Source organism: Pleurodeles waltl, chromosome 10 (assembly GCF_031143425.1).
Source record: "Pleurodeles waltl isolate 20211129_DDA chromosome 10, aPleWal1.hap1.20221129, whole genome shotgun sequence".
NCBI lineage: Eukaryota > Metazoa > Chordata > Amphibia > Caudata > Salamandridae > Pleurodeles > Pleurodeles waltl.
In genome coordinates, this window is record NC_090449.1 from 761770948 (window position 1) to 761797773 (window position 26826).

At 43.9% G+C, this 26826-nt stretch overlaps 2 protein-coding genes across 26 annotated transcripts in view; one reads left to right on the forward strand and one right to left on the reverse strand.

The window, feature by feature from the left end:
* The window catches only part of ABI1 (abl interactor 1), a 343205-nt gene extending 318914 nt beyond the window's left edge, over positions 1 to 24291 (forward strand). For all 23 annotated transcript variants that reach the window (XM_069211331.1, XM_069211328.1, XM_069211335.1 and 20 more), the window contains one exon: positions 22222 to 24291. In XM_069211331.1, coding sequence (XP_069067432.1) covers positions 22222 to 22397 — 176 coding nt within the window. In that variant the 3' untranslated portion in view covers positions 22398 to 24291. The remainder of the gene's footprint in view (positions 1 to 22221) is intronic.
* Positions 24292 to 24406: 115 nt separating this feature from the next.
* The window catches only part of PDSS1 (decaprenyl diphosphate synthase subunit 1), a 411626-nt gene continuing 409206 nt past the window's right edge, over positions 24407 to 26826 (reverse strand). For all 3 annotated transcript variants that reach the window (XM_069211354.1, XM_069211353.1, XM_069211355.1), the window contains one exon: positions 24407 to 24849. In XM_069211354.1, coding sequence (XP_069067455.1) covers positions 24709 to 24849 — 141 coding nt within the window. In that variant the 3' untranslated portion in view covers positions 24407 to 24708. The remainder of the gene's footprint in view (positions 24850 to 26826) is intronic.

The window sequence follows — 26826 nt, forward strand, 5'->3', positions numbered from 1 at the left end:
CGGTCCTGGGGGCTGCGGGTGCAGTGCTAGGTCCAGGAGTCGGGTTCCTTTGTTACCAGGCAGTCGCAGTCAGGGGAAGCCTCTAGATCCTCTCTGCAGGTGTCGCTGTGGGGTTGCAGGGGGGTCGTCTTGGGGTGTCCATGTCGTTTGAGTCACCTGGGAGTCCTCTCTGTGGTGTTGGTTGTCCTGGACTCGAGCCGGGGGCATCGGGTGCAGTGTGTGGGGAAGTGAGTCTCTTTAAAAGTTGTTTCAAAGTTGCAAAGCTGTTGCAGTTTCTGAAAAGTGCCGCTGTTCTCTGGAGTTTCTTGGTCCTTTAGGTGCAGTGCAGTCCTCTGAGTCCTCAGAGGTCACTGGTCCTGCTGGATGTGTTGCTGTGCAGGTTCTTTGTGTCTGAAGACAAGCCGGTCGGGCTGGGGCCAAGTCAGTTGGTGTCTCCATGGGGCTTTAGGTCAGCAGTCCTTCTTTCTTCAGGTTGCAGGAATCTGATTTCCTCGGTTCAGTGTCGCCCCTAAATACTCAATTTAGGGGTGTCTTTAGGTCTGCAGGGCAGTAGCCAATGGCTACTATCCTTGAGGGTGGCTACACCTTCTTTGTGCCTCCTCCCTGAGGGGAGGGGGGCACATCCCTATTCCTATTGGGGGAATCCTCCAAAACCAAGATGGAGGATTTCTAAAGGCAGGGGTCACCTCAGCTCATGGCACCTTAGGGGCTGTCCTGACTGACTGGTAGGTGACTCCTCCTTGTTTTTCTCATTATCTCCTCTGAACTTGCCGCCAAAAGTGGGGCTGTGTCTAGGGGGCGAGCATCTCCACTAGCTGGAGTGCCCTGGGGCATTGTAACACGAAGCCTGAGCCTTTGAGGCTCACTGCTAGGTGTTACAGTTCCTGCAGGGGGGAAGTGTTAAGCACCTCCACCCAGTGCAGGCTTTGTTTCTGGCCTCAGAGAGCACAAAGGCTCTCACCCCAGGGGGTCATAAACTCATCTCAGTGGCAGGCTGGCACAGACCAGTCAGTCCTGCACTGAAGGATTGGGTAAAATACAGGGGGCATCTTCTAAGATGCCCTCTTTGTGCATTTTTTAATAAATCCAGAACCGGCATCAGTGTGGGTTTATTATTCTGAGAAGTTTGATACCAAACTTCCCAGTATTCAGTGTAGCCATTATGGAGCTGTGGAGTCTGTTTTGACAAACTCCCAGACCATATACTTAATATGGCCACACTGTACTTACAATGTCTAAGAATAGACTTAGACACTCTAGGGGCATATTGCTCATGCAGCAATGCCCTCACCTGTGGTATAGTGCTCCCTGCCTTCGGGCTGTAAGGCCTGCTAGAGGGGTGACTTACCTATGCCACAGGCAGTAGCCATGTCGACTTTGCCTTTTTCTCCCCACCAACACACTCAATCTGCAATGGCAGTGTGCATGTGTTAGGTGAGGGGTCCCTTACGGTGGCACAACACATGCTGCAGCCCTTAGGTACCTTCCCTGGTCACAAGGCCCTTGGTAACACTAGCACCTTTTACAAGGGACTTATCTGTGTGCCAGGGGTGTGCCAGTTGTGGAAACAATGGTAAATATCTAGTGAAAGAACACTGGTGCTGGGGCCTGGTTAGCAGGGTCCCAGCACACTTCTTAGTCAAGTCAGCATCAATATCCGGCCAAAAGTGGGGGTTAACTGCAACAGGGAGCCATGTATCTACAACAGTTTACTTGTTTTCAAAGCTATCAACAATGCCATCACTTCCATTGTAGTGTCCAGATATACAACTAGATACTATAGCAGTACAAACTAGTGCCTGCCTGTGATTTAACTTCATAACAACTTATAACAATACCGCCTTGCATGTCTTATATTAGGTTTTTGTCCATTCTCTGACACGAAAGTGCAATTTAATGGTTACCTGTGCATAAGGAGTCAACCATTACATAGCAATGTTAAAATAATTAGGCAATTTATGTACTGTTGTGGTCCCTGCTGCTTAATCTCACTGTTTGTCGAATTATCTGCTCACAGTTTTCTTTGAGACCCAGTGTGTCTTCTTCCTGCTAGCCATTAAACAGTTTCCTTAATTTGTACTGTAGCCATTGGCCAGACTGTTATCGCACTTCACTGTGCGCTTTGCATTGTTTAAATGGGGCTCAGATATCCCTTGGTTTAGGCTCTGGATATATTATACTTAAACTTCTGAAAGACTAGTTACACGATTTGTTACACTTTAATGAACTGGCAGTCTGGCTATACAGTGGTACTAAGGACCCACATACCCCAGACTTAGTTTTGCTAACAATACCTCCACAATTGTTTCTTTTGACTTGGTGTGGGAGACCATGTGTTAGTTGTATATTGCATTGTGCTGTGTTTCAAAATATGCTTTCCAGGTGATACTACTGTACTGTCTCTCTCATTTCCACTTCTCAACCTTAGACTTTGTCCTGAGCAGATAAGCCTTAGTACTCATGTGACAAGATAATAATTTCTTGCGATATAATGTACTCTCCTATATTACTTCCACTACCAAGGTGTCTATGTGAAGGGCAGAATGTCAAAGGAGTTTTCCTGTAGTATTTTTCCCGAATGTAACAAGATCTTTCCAAAAGCTTTAGTCAACTTCCCATCACGTCGAGGCCCAGAAGCACACATCCCTAGGTTGCTACACTGCAAAGCTTAGGTAGATTCCGTGGGCATATACTATAGCCAGCTGCATAATGCCGGTTTCTGTTTCCTGTTCATTTGCTGCTCCTGGTAAATACCAGGGCACATATATTGGCTGATTTTATAATGCTCATTCCCATAAGCTGCTTATCTACCACTCCTTTATAGAACCCCCAGAGCCTATACTACGGCTGGTTGTATAATGTTAGTTTCCATGGCTTGCTCCTGTGATAGTTGTGAGTTGACCGCCCCACTCCCTCTTCTCGAAAGCATATAATAAGTCCTGTTAAATAACACTCATTCATATGAGTTTTGTCCGCTTGCGAGTGAAGTTTATACTATAGTCAACATAACAATGCACCACAAAGTAGCAGATTTTCCCTCCTGGCTGTTTCTATACTAATTACTTTAAACTGTCCCAACCCTTGTAAGGATGGTGGAGATCTGCATGCTTGCATGACCATATGTATTATCAGACTTTTTCTAAACACTTGCATATGTGCAACTTCCCGCTTGCTGCAACACACCACAGTCTCTGCCATGCACTCTAAAACAGTTTATAAATAAGCTACAGGGACCTTACACACACAGTATCCATCCATTCACCTGCTCTAATGCTTAAGCGTTGTGCCCTACACTGTTTTTCTCTACTGCTTCTTACCTACAAAGTAAGAGCATTGCTTATATAAGCCACATGCAAGACACACTTTTGCATCCATAGCACTCCCACTAAGTAGAGGGCTCCCTGTGCCCAAATGGGCTTCAGCACCTCATTATAGGTATAAGGTGCTATATAAGTCACAATTCAATAGTAAAGATTTGCATTGTGTTGCAAATAATGGAGTTGGAAAGATGGATCCGAAAGTGTTGTTAATGTTCTTATTTATTAAAGTTTGTGTTTGGGGTTGACCGTAATCCCACAATGCCCATCTGCGAGCCCACCATTTTAGATTCTTTTGTACCCCTTTCTTTCCCTCTTCCACAAACCTCCTGATGAGGAGGTGGGAAGGGTCGTACGTGAATCTAGAAGAGTTTCAAGCTGCAAAACCTAAATTGCAGGTAAGTCCTAACTGGTTTCTTAAATTTCTCTTGTTACAATTCGATAATGTTCTAAGTTTGTACTCTTTTGATCCTGTCACGAGTACTTTAGTATTGTCTGTAAACTGACATCCTTGGAAATTATTGCATTTGTAGTGTCCCAACACGTCTGGGCAATTTCAAAGGGCTCTCAGTGTGAGAGGGTTCTCTGTATGCTCTTACCACACGATCCCGAACATTTTTATTCTGTTAAAGGCAAAAAGAGGAGGCTGGTTGTTTGTTTCATCTATCGGATGCCAATGTCTTTTGATGATTTTTTGTATTTGATTGCTCACAGAGTTGAATGTAGGGACCATGACCACCTACTCTGTTATCTCTCCTTTTGTAACGGGTCAGAAGTGATTCTGTAGAGCAGGAGTCTTCAAACTGGGGGGCCTCAAGTGTTCCATGGGGGGTTGCGAGGCACTGGTCAAAAGAAACATCATGCAGATAACAGTGCTTTGTTTGCAGCAGAAAAAAAACATTACATTTTTTAAAAGGTAACAGAACTTAACTGCCATATAGACATGTATTAAACATTGGCAACTTAATACAATAATTGTGAAAAATTCTGAGGGCATGGACCAATCCTGCCCCCCTACCCCCATATTTCTGCATGTTTCTGCCTCTTTGTAATAATATTTCTTATAGTAACTTACCAATATTCTCATAAACTGCCTATGTGGTAGGTTATCAATAAGTGCTCGGGGTGATGGCTGTCGTACAGTAGAATGGAATTGATATGCTGTAGTTTTTTATACAGTGCCCCATTTCTGTTTGATACAGAGATCCAGATAATTAATGGGATTACTGTCATGGTTTACGGTGAACATCAGGTCAGGATGTTGCATATTTAACCAGTCCTCAAATTCCATCAACTGTTCGCTTGTCTGTTCTAGATGAAGAACAAGTCATCAATATACCTTCTCCATATGACAATATTTTGTTTTAAGGGATTGTACATGTGAAGTTCTCTATTATTCTCATTTTTAGCAACATAGAGAATTGCTATGCCTGGGGCAAAACATGCCCCCATGGCTACTCCCTATGTTTGTAAATAGTATTTATTCCTAAATATTAAATAGTAATTTTTCAGTGCAATGGTTAGTAAGTACATAATGAATTGAGTGGGTGTGGAGGTAGTGTTTGCACCACTTCTGAGTAGTCTATTGATCATGGTGATCGCCTGATCCTGAGGGATATTTGTATACAGGGACTCTCCATCCAGTGTTAGAGGTTTTATGATACTTTCCACTACCTTAATGAACTACATACTGTCTTTCAGATATGATTCAATTTCCAGGATGTTGTCTTTGATGAAGTAGTCTCCGTACCTGCAGATGGGTACTAGGACTCATGCACATCCTGACAATTGGTCTACCCGGAGGTTCTGTTAGATTCTTATGTACCGTTGGAAGTGCATGTCACCAGTGTTCTCAGGTCTGGTTTATTCAGATAACTAAATTCCCTCTTACTAATTCAACCTGTCTGGAGACCCGTTTCTGTGAATTTGTGCATCTCTTGCTGTATTTGATTGTTTTTGGTGGGGGGGGGGGTCCTTAGCTAGCCTTTGGCTTGTAATGTTTCCTGTTTTTAAGTTGTATTAATACTTCTGTCTCATATTTGTTGGTGTCCTGGACAAAAAGAGCTCCCACTTTATCAGAAGGCTTTGTTATGGCAGAGGTCTCACTTAGTGACTGTAAGGCCACTCTTCCTGTTTTGGTATATTCACCTTGTCTGTTTTTCTAGAACATTTACTAGTTTAAGAACAGAAATCTTAAATGCAATAATCTCTGGAGGCCATAGATGCATCTTTTGGGTAAAAGGTAGAGGGAGGGAGCCAGACCTGTTGTAGCTTCATATCTGATACACCTCTAGCCGCATATTTCTTATCTTAGAATTATCCCCAGGTGTTAGACTGGATCCAGAATTTGTTTTGAGAGTGGTACCCCTGCATGCACATAGCTGGTGTCATTTGACACCGCGTGGCATCGTTGGTGCCCGGAAGGGACGTGCGTGGTGCCTATATAGGTGCTACTCCAGCGTGCTGACGTAAGTTCTTTTCTTTCTGCACCAATCATTCCAGATCTGGAGAGAACTACCCTAGGTCACTTTTTACTGCCTTTTTTGACTTTTTGTTGAAGTTCCTTGAGACTTGCCTTCTGGTGTGACAGGAAGGTTAATGTGGAAGGCTGGATTCAAGCCAATGACAAATTTTGGTGATGGACCCGCACCTTGTCTGTCTCTGCAACCTTGAGCACGACCACGGTGCCAAGTAAGATCTGCATGGATTGTTGTTCCATGCACCTCAAGGCCTTAAGGGAGCGATCCCTCAATCTCCTTGCTGCTAGACCTGTGATACTGCAATGGTGTTGATCCTAGTTGAGAGGAAGGTCCTGGGATTGGTCGTGGAGCCATTGATCCTCATCACAGTCGATGTTGTACCATTCCAGTAAGTCCCACAAGAAAAAAAGAAATGCAAGAAGCCTAGGAGGTCTTCAGCTTTACCTTGTTTGTTGTAATTATCCAACAAGATGAGGGGGTGTCGACAATCAAAGCCTGACTGTCTCTACGCCACCCAGAGTTTCTGGGAGCCAAAGTGACTGCACCCCAACATCGGGAATTTTATGAGGATATGCATCTCATATTGAGGCAGCCACCCATCCTGGAACGCCTTCAGGCCCTTTGGGTTTGACAGGGGCTCAAGTCTTCTGCCAGCAGGTTTGCCCTCGGCACCAGTTGGGCCCCTTGGATCCACAGATGGATCCTGACTGGTGCCGGATGAGCCTCCTCGACCTTTTCTGGTGCCAGCCTTGCTGTTGAGGCTCCTGGCACTTTATTTCCCCCAACCCCGACACAGCCGAAAGGCGTTGTCTGATGCTGACTGGAGCCATGACCATAGGAGCCCTGTTCCTATGGGCTAGGACTTGGGGGAGTGGGAGAAGCCACTGGACCCTGAACAATACCAGCCCCTGGACGCCACAGAGGATACCTGGTGTGAGGATTTGGCAGATGCCAGTGGTCTGGACACCTTCCCAGATACTGGCTTGGTTTCTCGTTCTACTGTGGCTACAGAGGAGATAGCCTCATTGAAGTTGGTGTGGAGGGTGGCCAAGGTCCTGGACCTTTAGCTGTCCTCCATCGCTGTTAAGACAAAAGTCTTGACGGAGCAGCTTCAATGGGCTGTCGCCCCATCTGAACCGCTTCTCCCATTTAACAAAGTACTCACAGACATCCTACTAGGGGCTCGGTCCAAGCCCTTCACAGTGGCTCCTGTGAAGAGGACAATTTCCAGCCGACATCACCCTGCCTTAGGGAACCCTAATTTCCTCACACAGCACCCCACACCGGAGACCTTGGGTGTCCAAGCCTCCACTTCCTGGTGCATTCCCTACAACCCCACCATATAGGGAATCCAGAAGGCTGGACACCTTGGGCAAGAAGATGTTTTTATTCCACCAGCCTGGCACTGCGTCAGTGATCGCCACATGTTTTTTGGCGGTTATTCCCATTCACTCTGGGATGCAGTTGTGCAGATGCTGCCTATGGTCTCGAAGGAGGCTCAGACTATACTTTTACAAGCTATTGCTGATGGGAGAGACGCAGCTAAGATCACAATTCAGTGGGGGCTGGACACGTCTGACTTACTAGGAAAAGTTTTTTGTTTTTCTTTTCGTCAGTGGCTGTACAGCCTCAAGACTGGCTGGGGACGACTAGCTTTTCAGGGGATGTTGAGGCGTCGCTTATGGGCATGACCTTTGATGACTCAGGTCTTTTCCAAGACAAGGCGGACTCAGCGCTGGAGTGCTTCAATGATAGCAGGGCTGGTCCAGTTCCTTGGGCATTTCCATGGCCCCTTGCCAACCCCAGTTTGTCTTTCGCAGCCACGGGTGGGGCCTCGAGCTGCTTCTCTTTTGCCCAGCCACTAGGGCGTGCAAGCTTATCAGCCTCGCCTTGGCCAAGGTACCCACAAACCCTGTGGATCAGGCCAGTCCACCTCTTCCCTGGGAGACTCAGCCTCCAGGCCTTTTTGTTTGTCCTCCGATCATCATGGGCAACCACTGGGAGGCAGGATATGCCATCACCTAAACCACTGGAGGTTGATAACATCAAGTAGCTGGGATCTCCACATTGTCCAAGGGGGCTACTCCCTCCCCTTTGTGACTACTCCTTCACCCATGCCATCCACTTGCGACAGGCTGACGGAGGACCATCTTTCTGTACTCCGCCAGGAAATGGCATCTCTCTTGGCCAAGGGATCCATGGTGAGGGTGCAGCAGAAGTAGGTTGTGGCTGCTATTCCCACTACTTTCTGGTGCCCAGGAAAGACGGTGGCCTTCATCCTGTCCTAGACCTGCGCCCTCCCAATTTCTTCCTGGAAAGGAGAAATTCTAAATGCTCACGCTCACTCAAGTCTTGTCTACCCTGGACTTGGGAGACTGGATGGTAGTGTTACTCATGCTTCTACTGTGCTCCCACAAGAGGCCTTTCTAGTGCCCCTTGGGTGTTCACCAAGGTCATGGCAGTGGTTTCAGAAATCAAGGGTGCCAATCTTTCCAGATCTTGGCGGCTGGCTATTGAAGGTGGGCTCATCCCTGGCATTCGTCTACCACCTCTAGACTACAGTGGACCTCCTGCATTCACTATAAACATGCCAGAGTCACACCTGACCCCTTCTCGGACACTCCTTTTCATTTGAGCTCTTCTGATCACACTGCAACTTTCGGGATTATCCTCCTGAACAGCAAGCCTAAGATATTCATGCTAGGATGGTGATGTTTCAGCCTCCATCCTGGGTTTTGGTGAGACTGACTCTGAGGCTGCTGGGCCTCTTGCATCCTTCTTGTGACACAACCCTGCTAGCATAGGAGGGCTCTGCAGTGAGAACTAAAGTTTAGTGGGCGCAGCATCAGGGGGACCTCTCTGACATGGTCCAGATCTGCAGTGGTGGTTAAAGGACCGCTATTGGGTCAGCGGCAGACACCTCTCCCTTTCCCAAACAAATCGGCAATAGTGACAGATGTCACTCCTGGGATTGGGTGGCCATCTGGGAGATGTGGAGATTAGAGGCCTCTGGTCTCCAGCAGAATATGGACTCCACATAAACCTATTGGAGCTCTGAGTGATCCGACTGGCCTTGAAAGCCATCCTACCCTCCATCAAGGCAAGGCTAGTGCAGGTGTTCATGAATTCCACCACCACCGTTTGGTATTGCAACAAACAGGGCAGGGTGGGGTTGTGGACCCTTTGTCAAGAGGCCCTGCGCCTCTGGACATGGCTGGAAGGTCAGTGTATTTCCCTGGTGGTTCAACACTTGGCGGGCTTTCTGAATGCCAGGACAGGCGCTCTTAGTGAAAGATGCCTAGAGGATCACAAATGGTGTTTCCATCCAGATGTAGTGCAAAGTCATTCAGCAGAGGGGACAGCCTTGGTTAGATCTGTTGACCTATGAGAACATACAATGTCAGCAGTTTTGTCGATGGAGTTTCCAAGGTGGCTGTCACTTGGAGAGTATCTTCTTCTGTAGTGTAGCACCTGTCTATCCATATCACTCCTGCTTAGAGTTCTCAAGAAGATCAGGAATGACCAAGCCATCCTTGCAGCTCTGGACTTGACTCAGTGAGTTTGATGTCCTGAGCTGTTGAGTATGGATTTCCTGTTGCAGCAACAGGAAATGAGTGAGGAGGAGGGGTTCTCCACACAAACCTGTTAACCTTCCACCGTCATCCATGGAAATTGAGTAAAAATAGTTGACAGGTTTTGGCCTTCTGCCTGCAGTCTGTGACATTCTTTGCAGCTCAGTTTCCCTCCACCAAGACAGTCTACATCAGCAGTTGGTTACATTTGTGGCATGGTGTGCTGAGAAACCGATTCCTTATCTGCTCACCTTTCCCAAGTTCTTTGATTTATCCTTACCGTGGACCAGCAGGGCTCTGCATTGGACACTTTGAAAGATTGTTTGATGACGTGTGGCTGTAGATACACAGGCTTTGCATTATCCTGCCATCTAGTTTTGGGTCCGTAGAGTTACAAGTTGTTTTTCTTCGAATAAGTTGATTTTTGGAGTCACAGGATCGAGTGACTCCTACTTCTCGATGATACTGCACATTGGCATTGAGTCCTTTGTTAGATTGTTTCTGTTCCCCCATCTGGTTTGGACGTGTAATTTTTCCCTCCGTCTTTGACTCCTGCCGGTCCAAGACTTTCTCACCGTCTTATCTATTTTCTACGATATTGTAGCTTCAATCTTGTTTCTCACTTCGCACATCAATTTTTCGAACCCAGTCAGCTTTTGAGCTTAGATACTAGTAGGCCCAAAAAGAATGTAATCCTGATGGAACGGACACGTTTCGTTTCTGTCCTCGGGCCACTCGAAGTATCCATTCACCGATCACCATTGGGTGTGTAACCTGTGCCTTTCGCCGGATCATCAGGGGCTATGTGCGAGGCTTGTTGATCTTTTTGACCAAAGAAAGCCCTACAGGACTTACGGGCTCGCAGGTTAGAGATGGCACGCAGATCTCCAGAAGGCACCCCAGATATTTGTGGGGAGGAACTTGTGCAAGAACCGCCACTTCAAGAAGAAGCCGCTTCCATTCAAGTTTCGGACTCTGACATTGAATTCGGCATCGAGAGCCAGCCCATCATGTCAGCACAAACTGTGAGTACTGGGGCCCCATCTCATCAACCAAAAAAAGTCCCTACACAGTTCACCGGACCACCACTGCAAACAAGCCATGTTCGGTCTCAGAAAGAAGGTTCAGCAGCCCCACCTGCCGACTCGGCGCTGAAACTGAAGGAACCACCTCATGCTTCGAAATCGACCTCAGGCACTTCAGTCCGATCAAGTATAAGCAGGGTTTTGGCACTTACTGCACCCGCCTCGAACCGAGATTCAAGCGGATAGTCTACGGAACAGAGTTTGGATCTGAAAAAATCCCATCTCCCAAAACCTATGGTTTAGAAACAAAAAGAAACTGCTACTTTTGGATTCAGGTCATTAGTCCTCCACACCCTCACCTATTCAGCTTATACTTGAAACTATTGGCGCTAAGTAGTGCAGACTATACATTCAAGAAGGCAGAGAGGACGCATTATAGCTTCAGCTACAGTGACTTTTAAATGGAAGCCAACTTTCCAGGAGGCATTGAACACCTCCCTGCCTCCAAAGAAGATGCATAAAGAGAAGGTTCTCCCTCAACTGGGCCTTCTCCCCTCCTCTTCCCTACTTCAGCTCCACCTATCTCTTCTCATTCTCCTACATTTGCAATTATGGAAGAATTTAGTCCACAGGGTTCACCCGTATTTGAAGAACACTACCCAGAGGACACACTCCAAGATTCAGATCCCTGGGACTCTTATGATCTAGAACCAGTCATTAATACTACCCAGACCTATATCCGGCAACCCCCCCCCCCCCCCCCCCCCCCCCCCACCCCCGCCTCACAAGCGTACCATAATGTTAAAATACATAGAGAACCTATTGAAGAGGATTTCCTATTTGACACACGGAGCAACACAGGTAGACACACCCAATATCTCCCTATGCTTCCTGGAATGATGCAGCATGTGGTTGATATTTTTTCAAGAGCCTGTCCGCTCCAGAATGATAACTAAGGTTGATTAAAAAAAAATATATATATATATATATATATATATATAAACCAGCACCCTCAGACTCACTTTAAAAAAAAAAAATCAAATCACAAGTACCACCTGACTCAGTAGTGGCTACTACAGCCAGAAAAAGCTAGTAGCCAGGCCGCAGGACTCTCCTCCACCAGACAAGGAGAGTAAAAAGCTGGTTGCTGTAGGCAAGAGAGTAGCTGCGCAAGCCGCAAACCATTGGCTTATTGCTAATTCGCAAGCTTTGCTCTCTAGGTACAACAGAGCCCACTGGGAAGAAATGGAGGATCTACCCTAATATCTCCCTGATGAACATCGCAAACGTGGACAGCAAATTGTGCAGGAGTGTCAAACAGTTACGAATAATTCTATTTGTTGCGCATTACTTGCTGTCGACACTGCAGCAAGCAGTGTTAAATATGCCATTTAAAAGAGAACATCTTTTTGTGCCACAAGGTGACTCAACATTAGAAAAGTAAAAAAAAAATGAAAATGCATTGCCAAGGACATGGGGGCTCTCCAGTCCCAAGCACAAAGGGTTTTTTCATCATCCAGCATATAGAAAGGGTTAGAAAGCCTCTACAGCATCTGAGATCTCTCCCTCCCAAACTAAACAGACCTCACATTCTTACAACAGAGGCTCATTTAGGGGGTCTTTTAGAGGCAAAAACCTTTACTCCCGAGGTTCAGCCACAGCAGAAAAACATTAAATACCTACACGTACGGCAACCCCATATCACACCAGTTGGGGGTACATCTTCAAAACTACCACACTGCTGGACGAATTAGTCCTCTCCATTATCCAACATGGTTAGTGTCTGGAGCTTACTTCAACACCTTCAAACATTCCTGCTCGCACTCACAGGTTGCCTGAGGAACACATTGCACTGCTCGAAGAGGAGGTACAATCTCTTCTTCTCAAAGGGGCAATAGAACAGGTCCCATCCCAATATCAAGGAACAGGAGTGTACTCACTTAACTTCCTCATTCCAAAAAAGGATGGCTGACTCAGACCCATCTTGGACCTCAGGCCTCTAAACCAATAAATTATATCTGAACATTTTCATATGGTCGCTCTTCAAGATGTCATCCCACTCCTTCAACAAAACGATTTCAAGACAGCTCTAGACTTAAAAGATGCCCGTTTCCACATCCCAATATATCCAGCACACCGCAAATATCTCAGATTAGTGGTAGCAGGAAAACATTATCAATTCAAAGTCCTCCCTTAGTCACTCCAAGAGTATTCACAAAATGTGTAGTGCTTATCGCAGCACACCTCAGAAGGCAAAAAGATTCATGTCTTCCCATACCTGGAAGACTGGCAAAACCAATACACAACAATGTTAATCTTCACAAACTAGGGTTTACAAAAATCTCATCTACAACCCCTACAAACTCAGCTGTATTTGGAGGCCATTCTCAGTAGGAAATTAGGAATAGCATACACACCAATCTAGGTTGAATACAAAGTTTTCAACATCTTTTGCCACGGTTTCAACAAGAAAACTCTCCCACAGTCAAAACGGTCATGTGTCTTTTAGGAATGATGGCATCATTTATTACCATCGTCCCTCATGCCAGACTTTACATGTGAGTGCTACAGCAATGTCTGTCTATTCAGTGGTCATAGGGTCATCTTCAGGATCTAGTGTTGATAGGCTGCCAAACTTACCACTCTCTGCAATGATGGAACTTCACCAACCTCTTAAAAATGCAGCCTTTTCAGGACCCTCAGTCTCAAATCATTCTTACCACAGATGCATCTTTGAGAGGTTGGGGAGCACATCTTCAAAAACTCCCAACGCAGGGTCTTTGGGATCACACACAATGTGCCACGCACATCAACTATCTGGAGCCTTCATGCAGTATTTCTAGCCCTCAAAGCATTCCTATCTCACCTCCCATACAAAGTTGTCCTTTTCTGGACAGACAATATTACAGTGATGTATTATCTACAAAAAGAGAGGGGACACGGTTGTTCCAGTTATCACAACTAGCACAAACAAAATGGAAATGGGCTCACCACCACATTAACCTTCTGGCAGAATATCTCCCAGGAATGGACAATGAGTTTGCAGACCTGCTCAGCAGGATGCATCGAGAAGCCCACGAATGCGAATCCCACCCACAAGTCCTTCAAACATACTTCCAAAAGTGGGGAAAATCTCAAATAGATCTTTTCACCACAGCAGAAAATGCGAAATGGCCAAATTTATTGTTCAGGTACCCTCCCCCCCTCTTTCCAAAGGTAATACTTTATGAATGAACTAGTCAGGGATATTTGTTTACACTTTTCCACCTCTCGCCACTCATTCCTTTTCTGATTCACAAACTCACAGATATCACTAACTATGAAACTAGTTTCGTCCATATGGGTTCACAACACTTCTGGGCCTCTCCCAGGTTCCTCATGAGAAGCTCCCCAACAGGTCTGATCTTCTCACTCAAGACCATAGAAGGATAAGACATCCAAACCCCAAATCGCTCAATTTAGCGATATGGCTCCCGAAGTCAAGGAGTTTGGGTACCTTAAATTACCTCCTGAACGTATGGAAATTTTAAAGGAGGCATGAGACCAACAACTAGAGCATGTTGCTGAAAAATGGAAGCATTTTGTTTGTTTCTGCCAATCCAAACACATTGATCCAATTAAACCATCTACCAAAGTAAGTATTTGCTAAATTTACAGCAAAACAAATTGGCTTACACATCAATCAGTTTACATCTTGCAGCTATAGCTGCATATTTACAAAACAGGGGACACATCTCATTCTTCACAATACCTGTAATTAAAACCTTCATCCAAGGACTCAAGCGGCCTAGACTTCCACCTGTTCCATCATGGAATCTTAACATTGTTCTCACTAGACTCGTGGGCCCTCCATTCAAGCCACTTCACTCATGTCCTATTCAATTCCTTTCTAGTTGCAATCACATCACTTAAACGTGTCAGTGAGCTCTAGGCATTAACCCTAGAGGAACCTTTCTTTCAAATACATAAAGATAAAGTGGTCCTCCACACAAGTCCAAGATTTCTACCATAAGTGATATCTCAATTTCATGTCAAGTCAGAGCATTGAATTATCAGGGTTTTCCCAAAAACCTGGTTGAGTAGCAGAGGGGACACTCCACACTTTAGATGTAAAGAGAGCACTCATGTACTATATTGACAGGACTGAAGATTTTAGTTAAACAAAACCTTTTGTAGGTTTGCATTGCCTTTCAAAGGGAAACCAATCTCAAATAATGGCATGGGCAGATGGATTGTTAAATGCATCCAAACATGTTATGTGAAAACAAAACAATAATTACCACAAACTCGTAGGGCACATTCCAGTAGGAAAAGAAAAGTGCTACTATGGCATTTTTAGGGAACATTTTGTTGGCTGACCTATGCAGAGTAGCTACTTGGGCTACACCACAAATGCCCCAAAAACATTAATATGTGGATATACAAGTGCGACAAAAAGCATATGCGGGACAAGCTGTCCTCAAAACTTTTCCAGACAACTCCAACTTCCACAGGCTAGCCACCGCTTTTAGGAGGGACTGCTTTACAGTCTAAGCAAAGCATGTGTTGAATGGAAAATGGTACTTACCCAGTAGACATCTGTTCATGGCAAATAGTGCTGTAGATTCACATGCATCAACACACCTCACTGGATGCCTGTGGCAGTTGTAGTGATTTGGATTTGTATATATTTATGTACATATGTAAATATAATTGCATGGACATCTTTCTCTATACTTCCTTCTCCCTACTCACCTGTCTGCTGGAAAATAATCTAACAACGGCCTCGATGCCCAAGCGCATCATCACTGAGAAGGTTGAATCGCTCGACCCAGTGACTCAAATCAACTTCTTTGAAGCAAGGCAACTTGTAACACTCCGGACCCAACACTAGAAAAGCATGTGAATCTACATTACTACATTCCACGAACAGAGGTCTACTGGTTAAGTGACGTTTTACTTTTGTGCCATTTCTGCGGTTGCCAGATCAGCCTTCCCTCTTCAAGTCCCCTATTGTAATGGTCTACTGCACGTTTCGCCCTGCTCCCTTTGTTATGCCCCAATGGGACCTTAACTTTGTTCTTTTGTAATGTACACTCCCTTTGAGCCGCTTCATTATTGTCCTGTTAAGCTCCTCACCATCAAGATGGCCTTTCTGGTGGCAATTAGTTCTGCCTGGAGGGTCAGTGGGCTACAGGCGCTGTCCTTTCAGCCTTCTTACATCTCATTTTTGCCCAACAAAATTGGACTTCGGACTCTAGCATCTCTCAATGAAGGTAGACACCCTTTTCCACATCAGCCAGTCTATCACATTGCCTACCTTTTGCGATCCGCCTCCTCTCTCTAAGGAAGAAAAGACTTCACCAGCTGGACCTAAAAAGAGCATTGTTGTTCTACCTTAACCGCACAAAACCATTCCGTGCAGAAACGGGCCATCTCCCAATGGATCGTGCTCTTCAATAAAATCTGCTACACTTTGCCTATGAATCAAGCCATAGAGGCTTTGCATGCTCATTCTACCAGTGCAAAGGCTGTGACAAATGCGTTAGCACGTGGAGTTCTGGGCTTGGACATCTGCCAGGCAGCAACGCATGCCTCACTGCACACGTTCACCAAACACTACTGCCTGGACAGTCATGTCCACCTGGATGGAATCTTTGACCATTTGGTCCTGCAGGACTTTGTGGTTTAAATCATGTTAGCAGACTCATCTAAGGTCAGGGGTCTGCAGTTAGAAGTTGCTATCAAATGAACAAGTTACTTACCTTCTGTAACCTTATATCTGGTAGAGACTGTATTGAACCTTAGATTCCTTATTGACCTACCCATCCTCCCTGCTCTAACAGATTTCTAGGGACATGGCTTTCCTCTTTGGGACCCTAGTTTTACACACCAGTGGTCAGTGTTCATCATGGCTGTGGGCCCTTGGCATGGAAAGTCCCGAAAAGAAACTGACATCAGTGTGCTGGGGTAGCGCCTATAAAGGCATTGTGTATGTCACTTCCGTCGGGGACCATGGCACCTACCGGCATGCAGAGTTACTGCTCACAAAAAATTCCTGATCCAGTCTGACGCCTGGGTATGATTCTAAGGTAAGACTTCTGCAGCTATATAGTCTCTACCTGGTAAGGCATTAGCAAAGGCAAGTACCTTGTTGTTCTTCTACCTTCTTGCCCTCTCAAGGAATTACTTAGTTGGATTTTTTTTTAGAAGAAGAACTGGAAAGTTCTGTACTTAATTTTGAAAAAGTCATGTTTTTCAGTTTTACCAAATCCCAGACCTGTACTCCATATATTTTCTTCATCATAATTTAAAAGATGGTTCGAGATCTAAAAATGTGGTAATAGCGTTCAGTATTTACCACCTATAGTATTGGTTCCTGGTCTGCCTCCCTGCTAGTTGGTATTGGTTTGTGTACCATCCTCCGCTTCCATCCCCCTGACTCCCCCTTGGGCGTCCTCTCCTTTGGAGGGAGGGTAGTCTTTAAAACAAAAAAAGTCACGGGGATTAGATTGTCTGGTGTATTTCCAGAGTTTGGTCCTGCTACCTTGTTTTCCAACAACGTGACCCTTTTCCTTTTCTCACTGAAAGAATTCTGTGTATAAAAATCCTGCTTAAATATGGATAGACTTGTCCTAATTTGTCTGTTTGTACCTTGTCTATTTTGGTTCCCAAATTGAGAGGTTAGAATTCATTCATATTTTTTTCTTTTTTAAAGTAATCAAGGGTTCCCTTCGTGTTTTTGACCATCCCACCATTATTGATTTTGTCTTCCAGTTCTACAATCTGAGTTCTGTGTGTTCCTCGAGGGCAGTGTAGATCCCTAGCAGTATCCACTAATGTGAACAGATGTTAGCTATAAAACTGAAGTTATTTTTAATAGTTTTATTATGGATGAAGATACCAGGAATAGTCTTCACCTGTAGTCTTACAGGAATTATATTTGCCTTCCAGTATTCGGTCAACAACTTGCTGTGTAGCTTGGTTCTTACAGCTTTCTTTTTCATTTTTTCCAGTTCTTCTAAATCAGATGGTCTATTTTGTGTTGTTAGTGTCTTTTGCCCTAGCAGTGACAGTCCTTCTAATATGTTGGGTATATATTTTTCTGACTGTAATAGTGTGTGTGTCGCTTGCCATAATACCCTATTTATGTGTGGTTACCACTCACTTCTTGGTCTTTGCAGACCCACCAGTTGTGCTGAATGTTTGAAATGGGGGTATCTGGTTGGCACTCAGTTTGCACTCTGTGCAAGCAGGGACCCTCACTCTAGTCAAGGTAAGGGAAATACACACCTAGGATAACCATGGTCACCCCCTTGGTAGCTTGGCACAAGCAGTCAGGCTTATCTCTGAGGCAATGTGTAAAGTATTTGTACCAGCACACATACACATACACATACACATACACACATACACATACATACATACAACACCACAAAAGGACCCAACACCAGTTTAGAAAAATAGCCAATATTTATCTAAATCAAACAAGACCAAAATGACAAAGATCCAACATACACAAGCAAAATTATGACTATTTTAAGTAAAAAGAGTCTTAATCCATAGAAATCAATGGATTTGTTGTTTTTACACAAAGTCCTTGGTTTGCATCAAAAGTAGAGCCACACAGGCGAGCGTGCATCGGAAAGGTCAGCGATGCGTAAATTCCTTATTCAAAAGTGAGGCTGTGCATAGTTTCTTCTCCGGTTGGGTAGGCGATGCGTCATTTTTCTCTCCTGCAGAAGAGCGATGCGTCTGTTTCCCGACTGGCAACATCGGTCCTGCACAGGTTCAAGATGATTTTGACGCCTAGCGACGATGCGTGTAAAATTCCGGCGCACAGTGGTGAAGAGCCGTGCTGCGTGGGTGCTGCTTTGATTTTGGCAGCTGCACACAGGTGTTGCGTCGATTTCTCAGCCGTGATGCAGGTGGTGTGTCGATTTTTCACCCACACAGCTCCTCTGCGTGAATTTGTCTTGGTTCCATCAGCTTCTCCTTTCAGGGGCCCAGGGACTAGAGTAGGCACCACTTGGCAGGGTAGTAGTCTCAGCAAGAGAGTCCAGGAGCTAGCAGAGGGAGTCTTTGATGGCCCTGAGACTTCAGAACAGAGGGCAAGCTCAGTCCAAGCCCTTGGAGACACTTCACAAGCAGGAAAACACAGCAAAGTCCAATCTTTGTCTTCTGAAAGGCAGAAGCAGCAACTGCAGACCAACCCAGCAAAGCATACTTCCAGGCAAAGGGGCAGTACTCCCTCAGCTTTTCTTCTTGGCAGAAGTTCCTCTTGATCCAGAAGTAATCTAAAAGTCAGGGGTGTTGGGGTCCACTACTTATAACCCTTTCTGCCTTTAAAGTAGGCAAATATCAAAGGAAAGCATTGGTTGTTCACAAGATCCTGCCTTGTCCAGGCCTGGCCCCAGACACACACACCTGGGGGTTGGAGACTGCATTGTGTGAGGACAAGCGCAGCCCTTTCAGGTGTGTCAGCTACTCCCTCCCCACTGTAGCCTGGGATACTCAGCGGGATATACAGGCTACACCCCAGCTCCCTTTGTGTCACTGTCTAGAGGGAATTCACAACAGCCCAACTGACAGTCTGACCCAGACATGGAGTACACAAGCAGACAGAGGCATAGAATGGCTAAGCAAGAAAATGCCCAATTTCCAAAAATGTGATTTTTAAAACTGACAATCTAAAAAATAAAAAAAAACTTTAGCAAAAGATTCTGTTTTTAAATTTCAGAGACCCCAAACTCCAGATCTCTATCTACTTTCAATGGGAAACTGCACTTAAAATATATTTAAAGGCAGTCCCTGTGTTAACCCATGAGAGAGACAGGCCTTGCACCTGTGAAAAACGAATTTAGCAGTATTTCACTGTCAGGACATGTAAAACACATCAGTACACGTCCTACCATACACTGCACCCTGCCCATGGGGCTACCGGGAGCTACCCAGGGCCGCCTTACATGTACAAAAAGGGAAGGTTTGGAGGTCGAATTGGCAGTGCTAAACTGCACCCACAGACACTGCAGTGGCAGGTCTGAGCCATGTATACAAGTCTACTCATGTGGGTGGCACAATCAGTGCTGCAGCCCCACTAGTAGCATTTGATTTACAGGCACTTGGGCACCTCTAGTGCACTTTACTTGGGACTTACTAATAAATCAGCTGTGCTAATTATGGAAAAGCCAACTACACATACAGGTTACACAGAGAGCACTTGCACTTTAGCACTGGTCAGCAGTGGTAAGGTGCCCAGAGTATCAAAAACCAGCAAAACAAAGTCCAGCACACATTCAATACACAGGAAGCAGAGGCAAAAAACAGGAGAGACTACGCCAAGGATGCCAGGTCTAACACGGAGCATATAATTTCAAAACAAAGGATACCTCGCAGGACCCGGGTCTATATAATTCCAAAGTAGTGGTCCAGGACAGAGGGCTATAAACACACTATGTGTTGATCTGGCAGCACAGAGAGATGGTGTAGATTGCTTTGTTTAGTAGTTGTGTGCGCTTCACAACTGATTAGGATTGTAATAGGTTGATGTCTGCCTAATATATTGCATTTCATTTCAGAATAGAGAAAAACATGAAATGTTTAAGCATATACTAAGATTACACATAAAGCCAAGTAGGCAGTGAGTAAAGCATATGATGGAAATAATGTCCTTAGATGGTATTGATACCCCAATTGGTACATGGGTGTCTTGTTTTACTTGTGGGTGTTTTCAGTAATGAGATGGCTTGTCCTGAAGAGACCCTCTGGATAACTGTAGGTTTGAAACATCAACACAAGGATCCTTTGGTCTACATCTTGGATTAGATTTAGGGAAGGACTGTAATTTGTAAAACTGACTTCGGCATAGTGATATGGAGACCAGCACCCCATCAAAAGTCATTTTAATTCTGTACATAGTCACTCTTTCCACCATGTTCAAAAACTGCACCATCTAAATTCGGGTTACTAAGAATACATGTTGATATGCACCTGTGTGATATATATAACTAAATTGTGAATATAATTGACTTTTGCATAAAATAACGCCCTGTTCTAGTATTTATTATCTTAGATGAATGAGTGAATTGATTTTGAGCACCTCACGTATGTACATATGATTACCCATGGCAAAGAGTCCAACTGGACCAGTGCTTTTTGGTTTAACACACTGGTGTATCAGTCACGAGCAAGCAAAATTATCTGCAGGCCATCGGTTGCAAGTAAGCGGCATGCTTGTAGGTCGTCAAATCTAAGTTAGCTTTCATCGCTCAAGAAGCGCATGACTTCCGAACAGGATGTTTATTTCCTGTGTCACCCTTGCCACCAATTGTACTACAGAGTGTACTCCACTGAACCTAATTAAGCCAGCCTTCCAAAGAAAGTACCAGGACCTAGGAGTCATGCTTATCCCAAAACATACGCACCGTTCAATTTATATGTTTGCTCGGTTTATTCTGTTGCTTTTTCCATTAACCCCAACATATCACTAACATCCCTTCTCCCATCGAACACCACAGTCAGTCTGGCACTCCCATCTCCCTAATCAGTCCCAACACGGTTTCCCTGGTGATGCAAAAAGTACCAATCCAAGCATTATGCTTGAGACAAAGATGCATAATTATAGGAACTCAAAGAATATGAAATTCTGGGCAACAAAAATAAAATTCTTGATGGTCACAGCGTGCTCCAGAACCCGTAAACACACTGCAGCTAAAAATTAGATGGACAAGTAAAAATATTATGCCTTGGGATCCTGATAATTGTGCAAACCGGGGCTTATCACCTCGACTCCAGGAAAAAAAAACTAAAAATGCCCCTTCTTTGAACGTTTGTTTTAGTTTGCAATTCTGCTCTCCTCTAGCCATAAATTACCTTAAAAACTAGTACAGTTTTGGTCTAAATGACAGCTGTGTGCTTACATGTTACGATATGCTCTAGTTTTACTTTTTATGGCCATTAGTTATAAGTGATTATTGACTAGCTTTCCTCCGTTATACATAATTATGTGCCATAGATCAGTGGTCCGGGGACTACTGGGGGTCCGCAACTGCTTAAAGAATTAAATATTAACAGATTACTAAAGTGTATACAAATAAAGTATCCTAATGTACTGTTGAAAATGTTAAAACTCACTTTGTGTCTCGGAATTTGAAACAGGAGGCTAAAAATTAAATTAGTATCCTCGGATTGATTCGTGGGAGCAGTGCAGGTGCATCAAACAATACAGTATGGACGATGTGTGGCTTCAAATGGTTTTAGAAAAGCTCCAACCTTCCTCTTAAAATGTTTATTTATATTTGTTTGTAAATGAAATAAAATGTGTTGGCATTTTTTTGTGTGTTTGAATGCGTGTTTCAGTATTTTTAGTGTATTGTTTTGCGGTTCAAATTATTGACAACGTTTAGGCTGGGGTTCCATTAATAACTCAGTGGGGTTGGGGGTCCCTGGGTTCCAATAATGATTTAATGTGGGTGCCTGGGTTCAAATAATAATAAAGTGGGGGTCCACAGAAGTCAAAAGGTTAAGAACCACTGCTATAAATCCAGCCATTTTACATGGTGTGAGGCAAGCATCATACACGCACAGCATTCAGTAGGTAGCACACATTTTCTTGTGTGTCAGATTACTGGAATAATGGGCATTGTCGAGTAAGGAATAGTTCACCTAGAGGGAAATAATTTCAGGCAATATATGTATTGGGTCAGTGTCATATATACTATTAGCATACAAATGTCATATATACCATTAGCATACAAATGTCTTTTAGACTCATTCTGTTTGAAGTTCATTGTTTTAAGAGTTCTATTGCTAAATTGTTTAACATATTGATTCTGTTTTCAATCTATAGTTGTTGCGATATACGATTACTCCAAGGACAAGGATGACGAGCTTTCTTTCATGGAGGGTTCAATCATATACGTGATAAAAAAGAATGATGACGGCTGGTATGAAGGCGTTTCCAATGGAGTGACTGGCCTTTTCCCCGGGAACTACGTTGAATCAATCATGCACTATGCCGATTAAATTTGGCTTCCTTTTTGGGTTGAGATCCTAATCATGCTGTGATTTTTCTGAGGCCAATTGTAAAATGTAACAAATGTCACAGTACTTGTTAAAGAAATGTCCCCATTATCCTGCAAAGACATGCTGTTTTAATGGATTTAACTCTGAAGTGCAACTCTCGATAGATGGTTCGTGTGTTGCCTGGTTATACTTCTTAAATCGTGAAGCTGCCCACAAATTGGTTATGCTTATGTACTTACTTATGCGTTGTTAATTTTATGACCAGCCTAAATATTTTGGGAATGTAGGGTATAGTATTTAATGAAATCATAATTCATTTGTGCCATAATGTTTAAGTGCAGCATGAAAACTAACATCAAGACGTTTCACTAACCTAACGCTGGAAAACAAGTGCTGGTCAAATTACCTTTGTTTATATTTTTGCTCATTTTAAACTATATTTGTTAAAAGCATGCTTACAAACGTATGAACTGAAATACTACTTTAAAAAAAAAAAAATCCAAAAAGCTTCCAATTTGTTGTAATATTTACCCAGAGTACTCTCACTTAAATTCTATTATATGGCATTGTGAAAAAATGGGTGGTCTTAATATGTATGTCGTAATTTGTACTTTTTTTTTTTTTTTTTTTTTAAATGAGTGAATTTTCATAATAAACGTTTTTCCATTTATAAATATATAAATACATAAGTGAACCAAAGTTCAGCCATTTTGCTTCACTGGTTTACAAAAGTGTCCACTACAAATCCCATGACTAATTTTTGCCGTACAGAGTATACTAATATCAATACTCGTGGTAGCCTTAGCTACATACAATAACATAAATACACAACAACCGAACAAGTATGTCCCGTACTTTCTGCGATGGGCTCGGGCAGCCCCGCGTATCAGCACACGAAAGCCTTCAACTTCAAAGAAACGAAGCACAGAATCACTCGAAAGCAGTGAAGTTTATTCAACGGCTTCCACCAGTTGAATAAACTTCACCACTCTCCAATGATTCCGTGCTTCGTTTCTTTAAAACTATAACACAATATGCACATTTTAAATTTGGCATGATCATCGTGGATGTTGTCGTGTTCAGACATCGAATGTCCGGCTATGAACCCAAAATGATATTTATATACCTGTACCTAAATATGTATTGTTGCAACTGACGTGAGAAGATGGACCAGGGCTACAAGCTGTGTATTTTATAAAATATTATGCCACGTACGCAATTCGCGGGAAAGGGCCAAAAACGGTTACTCGTTACTTCAAAAGGGGGACCATTGTCTATCCAGAATATTACAAACCATTTTTTTTTTGCCAGCCATTACCCTTTGCTGCCTTTTCTTTTTTGGCTCAAGAGACTCTGGACAGCAAATGCACACTGAAGGGTGCTCTAATCCTTATGCCTCTAAACACTTCATACTTAATCTGCATGTGTGTCCTTTTGGTCTTGATGTGACTATCTAAAATATGAAGAGATGACGTGAGGACACATAAAAACTGCCTTGTGTATTGCAGCACTAACTGGTATTTCTAATCGCTAACACATTTTTTTTAAAAGGCTTTTTGTGGATGTACTGAAACGAGTTACTCCTATTGGGTGTTGGGAATAATACTGTTGACTGAATTTCAGATTTTTAAAGCACATATAGATAGAAAGGATGATGGCTTGAACTTGCAGTAACATCGGGGTTTTATTGTGTAAGAATTTTCTTCTCCATCCTGCTCATCTAAAATCATTAGTTACGCAAAATGCTTCTTGCTCTCTCATAACATAATTTTCTAAAATGTTGACAACCAGTAACGTATTTCTTTTTAAAATTGGAAATCCTTTTAATTTGTATATAACCTGTTAATTAAAAATGTATGTACAGTCTTTTATAATAAACCATTCTCCTATTATAGCAATTGAAGTGATTTGTATTTTACACGAGCTCTATGTATAAAACACTTTTCATTTGATTTGTACAGACAGGCGACCCAGTCTTCTGCTTTAAATGATTCTCCGTGATACAAAAATCATGAACAATTTGTGATGATTTATTCTTTTGTTGGCAAATGTGTGTGGATAAGTGAAGTGTAAACAATGCCACACACATAAGTACAGACATAATTATACACATGGTACAATTCATTAGTTCTACTATTTTTAACATTAAGAATTATGGCTTCTTCCATAAAACTTTTAGGTTAAAATATACAGTACTTTACTGCACAAGTGAAGACCTTGAACTGTCCATGGGGTGTTGTGTTTTTGGAAACCCCGGCTGTATAGGCACAGTTTGGTTGGTAGCTGCCAGACTTGGTGGAGGAAGGTCCTGTCATTTGTCTCGTGTGAGTACGATTTCTGTGAGTTGAATAAGGGCATCCCTCTCCGGAGAGGGCTGCAATTTGCTAATCTCTCGTATTGCTTCGTGACAGTACCGCCGAGCGAGGTAGGTTGCTTGCTGGACGCCATCACTCTTCGGATAGAGAAAAAGGGAAAAAAAAAAAGTTAGACTACAAGAGAGCGAATAAATTAATATATTGCACTTCTAATAGCTTCGCATATATAAATATATATGTATATAGTACATTTTAAACAGCCGTTAGCTGTATAAAATAGGCATGCTTGCCCCCTGCCAAAAAATACATTAATTTAATTATGGATTGGTCAGTATGCATGACCCCCCACCCTCCTCAAAACATACCACAACGTTCAACTGCTAACAGTGGTCCTGCACTTTTTAGTATGGGCTTTGTAATTGTGTATAATAAGAAAGTGCCATTTTGGAGGACATACCTTATGATTAATATGATGATCGGGGGGGGGGGGGGGGGGGGGGGGGTTTGTATGTATCCGGATTAACATCTTTATGGGGTACTTGTCCTTGGAGTAGCCCTTAGGCCTACAACTTTGTCTAGATTTCGAACTATGTTCTGTACCCTTCCCACAGATTTGCTCCTTAACTACACTACACCCATGCCATGCTGGGTTTATGTGTTTCAACAAGCGCTGCTATCCTCTGCTTCTCTGGATGGCTTGGGCTCTCTAAATACATCTCCCAGTGACATTTTTTTTGTGCTCCTTTATCTAGTACGGTGGTACTCCATATATAGGGCACTGGCAGGAATCTGGGCCAAAGTACTGGAAACACTAGGGGGCATATTTATACTCTATTTGCGCCAAATGTGCGTCAAAATCTTTGACGCACATTCGCCGCAAACAATGCCCCATATTTATACTTTTGACGTCCGACCCCGCGGGCGTCAAAGTTCCACTATGTGCGTCATTTTTTAGAAGGGGGAACCAGCCTTGCGTTAATTATATGCAAGGTAGGCGTTCCCTTCTAAAAAATGACTTTAAGGCCTGTGCCCCATATTTATACTGCGACGTCATTTTGACGCACAGGAGGAGGCAGGCCTTAAAAAACGGCGCCCAGCCTGATGGGCGCCATTTTTTAACGCCTGGGTCAGGGCAGGCGTTAAGAGACCTGTGGGCTCAGAAGGAGCCCAGAGGTGCCCTCCCATGCCCCCAGGGACACCCCCTGCCACCCTTGCCCACCCCAGGAGGACACCCAAGGATGGAGGGACCCATCCCAGGGAAGTTAAGGTAAGTTCTGGTAAGTATTTTTTTTGTGGCATAGGGGGGCCTGATTTGTGCCCCCCTACATGCCACTATGCCCAATGACCATGCCCAGGGGACAGAAGTCCCCTGGGCATGGCCATTGGGCAAGGGGGCATGACTCCTGTCTTTGCTAAGACAGGAGTCATTTCAATGGGGGTTGGGCGTAAAAAAAAAATGGCGCAAATCGGGTTGAGGCCAAAGTTTTGCCTCAGACCTGACTTGCCCCATTTTTTGACGCCCAAGCTCCATTTTCCCCTACGCCGGCGCTGCCTGGTGTGGGTCATTTTTTTTGACGCACACCAGTCAGCTGCGCCGGCTAACGTCATTCAATAAATAAGGCGCCCGCATGGCGCTTTGGAATGGCGTTAGCCAGCGTTAAAATTTTTGATGCACAACTGCGTTGGCGCAGTTGTGCGTCAAAAAGTATAAATATGGGCCTAAGGCGCTTATTTATACTTTTTTAGCACCGGTTTTGCGTCGTTTTCTGACGCAAAAGCAACGCAAACTTACAAAATACAATTGTGTTTTGTAAGTTTGCGCCGCTTTTGCGTCAAAAAGTGGCACAAATGTGGCGCTAAAAAAGAATAAATATAAATTGCTCTTTTGTAAGCCGGAGAAGGATACTTAACGGGGAAATACAAAATGCCATGAAGACTGCATTACTGTGTTCCTTGAAGCAAAAATTAGAAGAGGAACAAGGCAGAAGCTGCAGCCCTTGCTTGACGGTCTAGGAGCTGCACTAACGTGTGAATGCACGTCCTGACAGAGCCAAGGCCCCGCACGGAAGGATGACTCGTGGGGTGAGCCAGTTTTGGAGCCTTACAAAATAGGC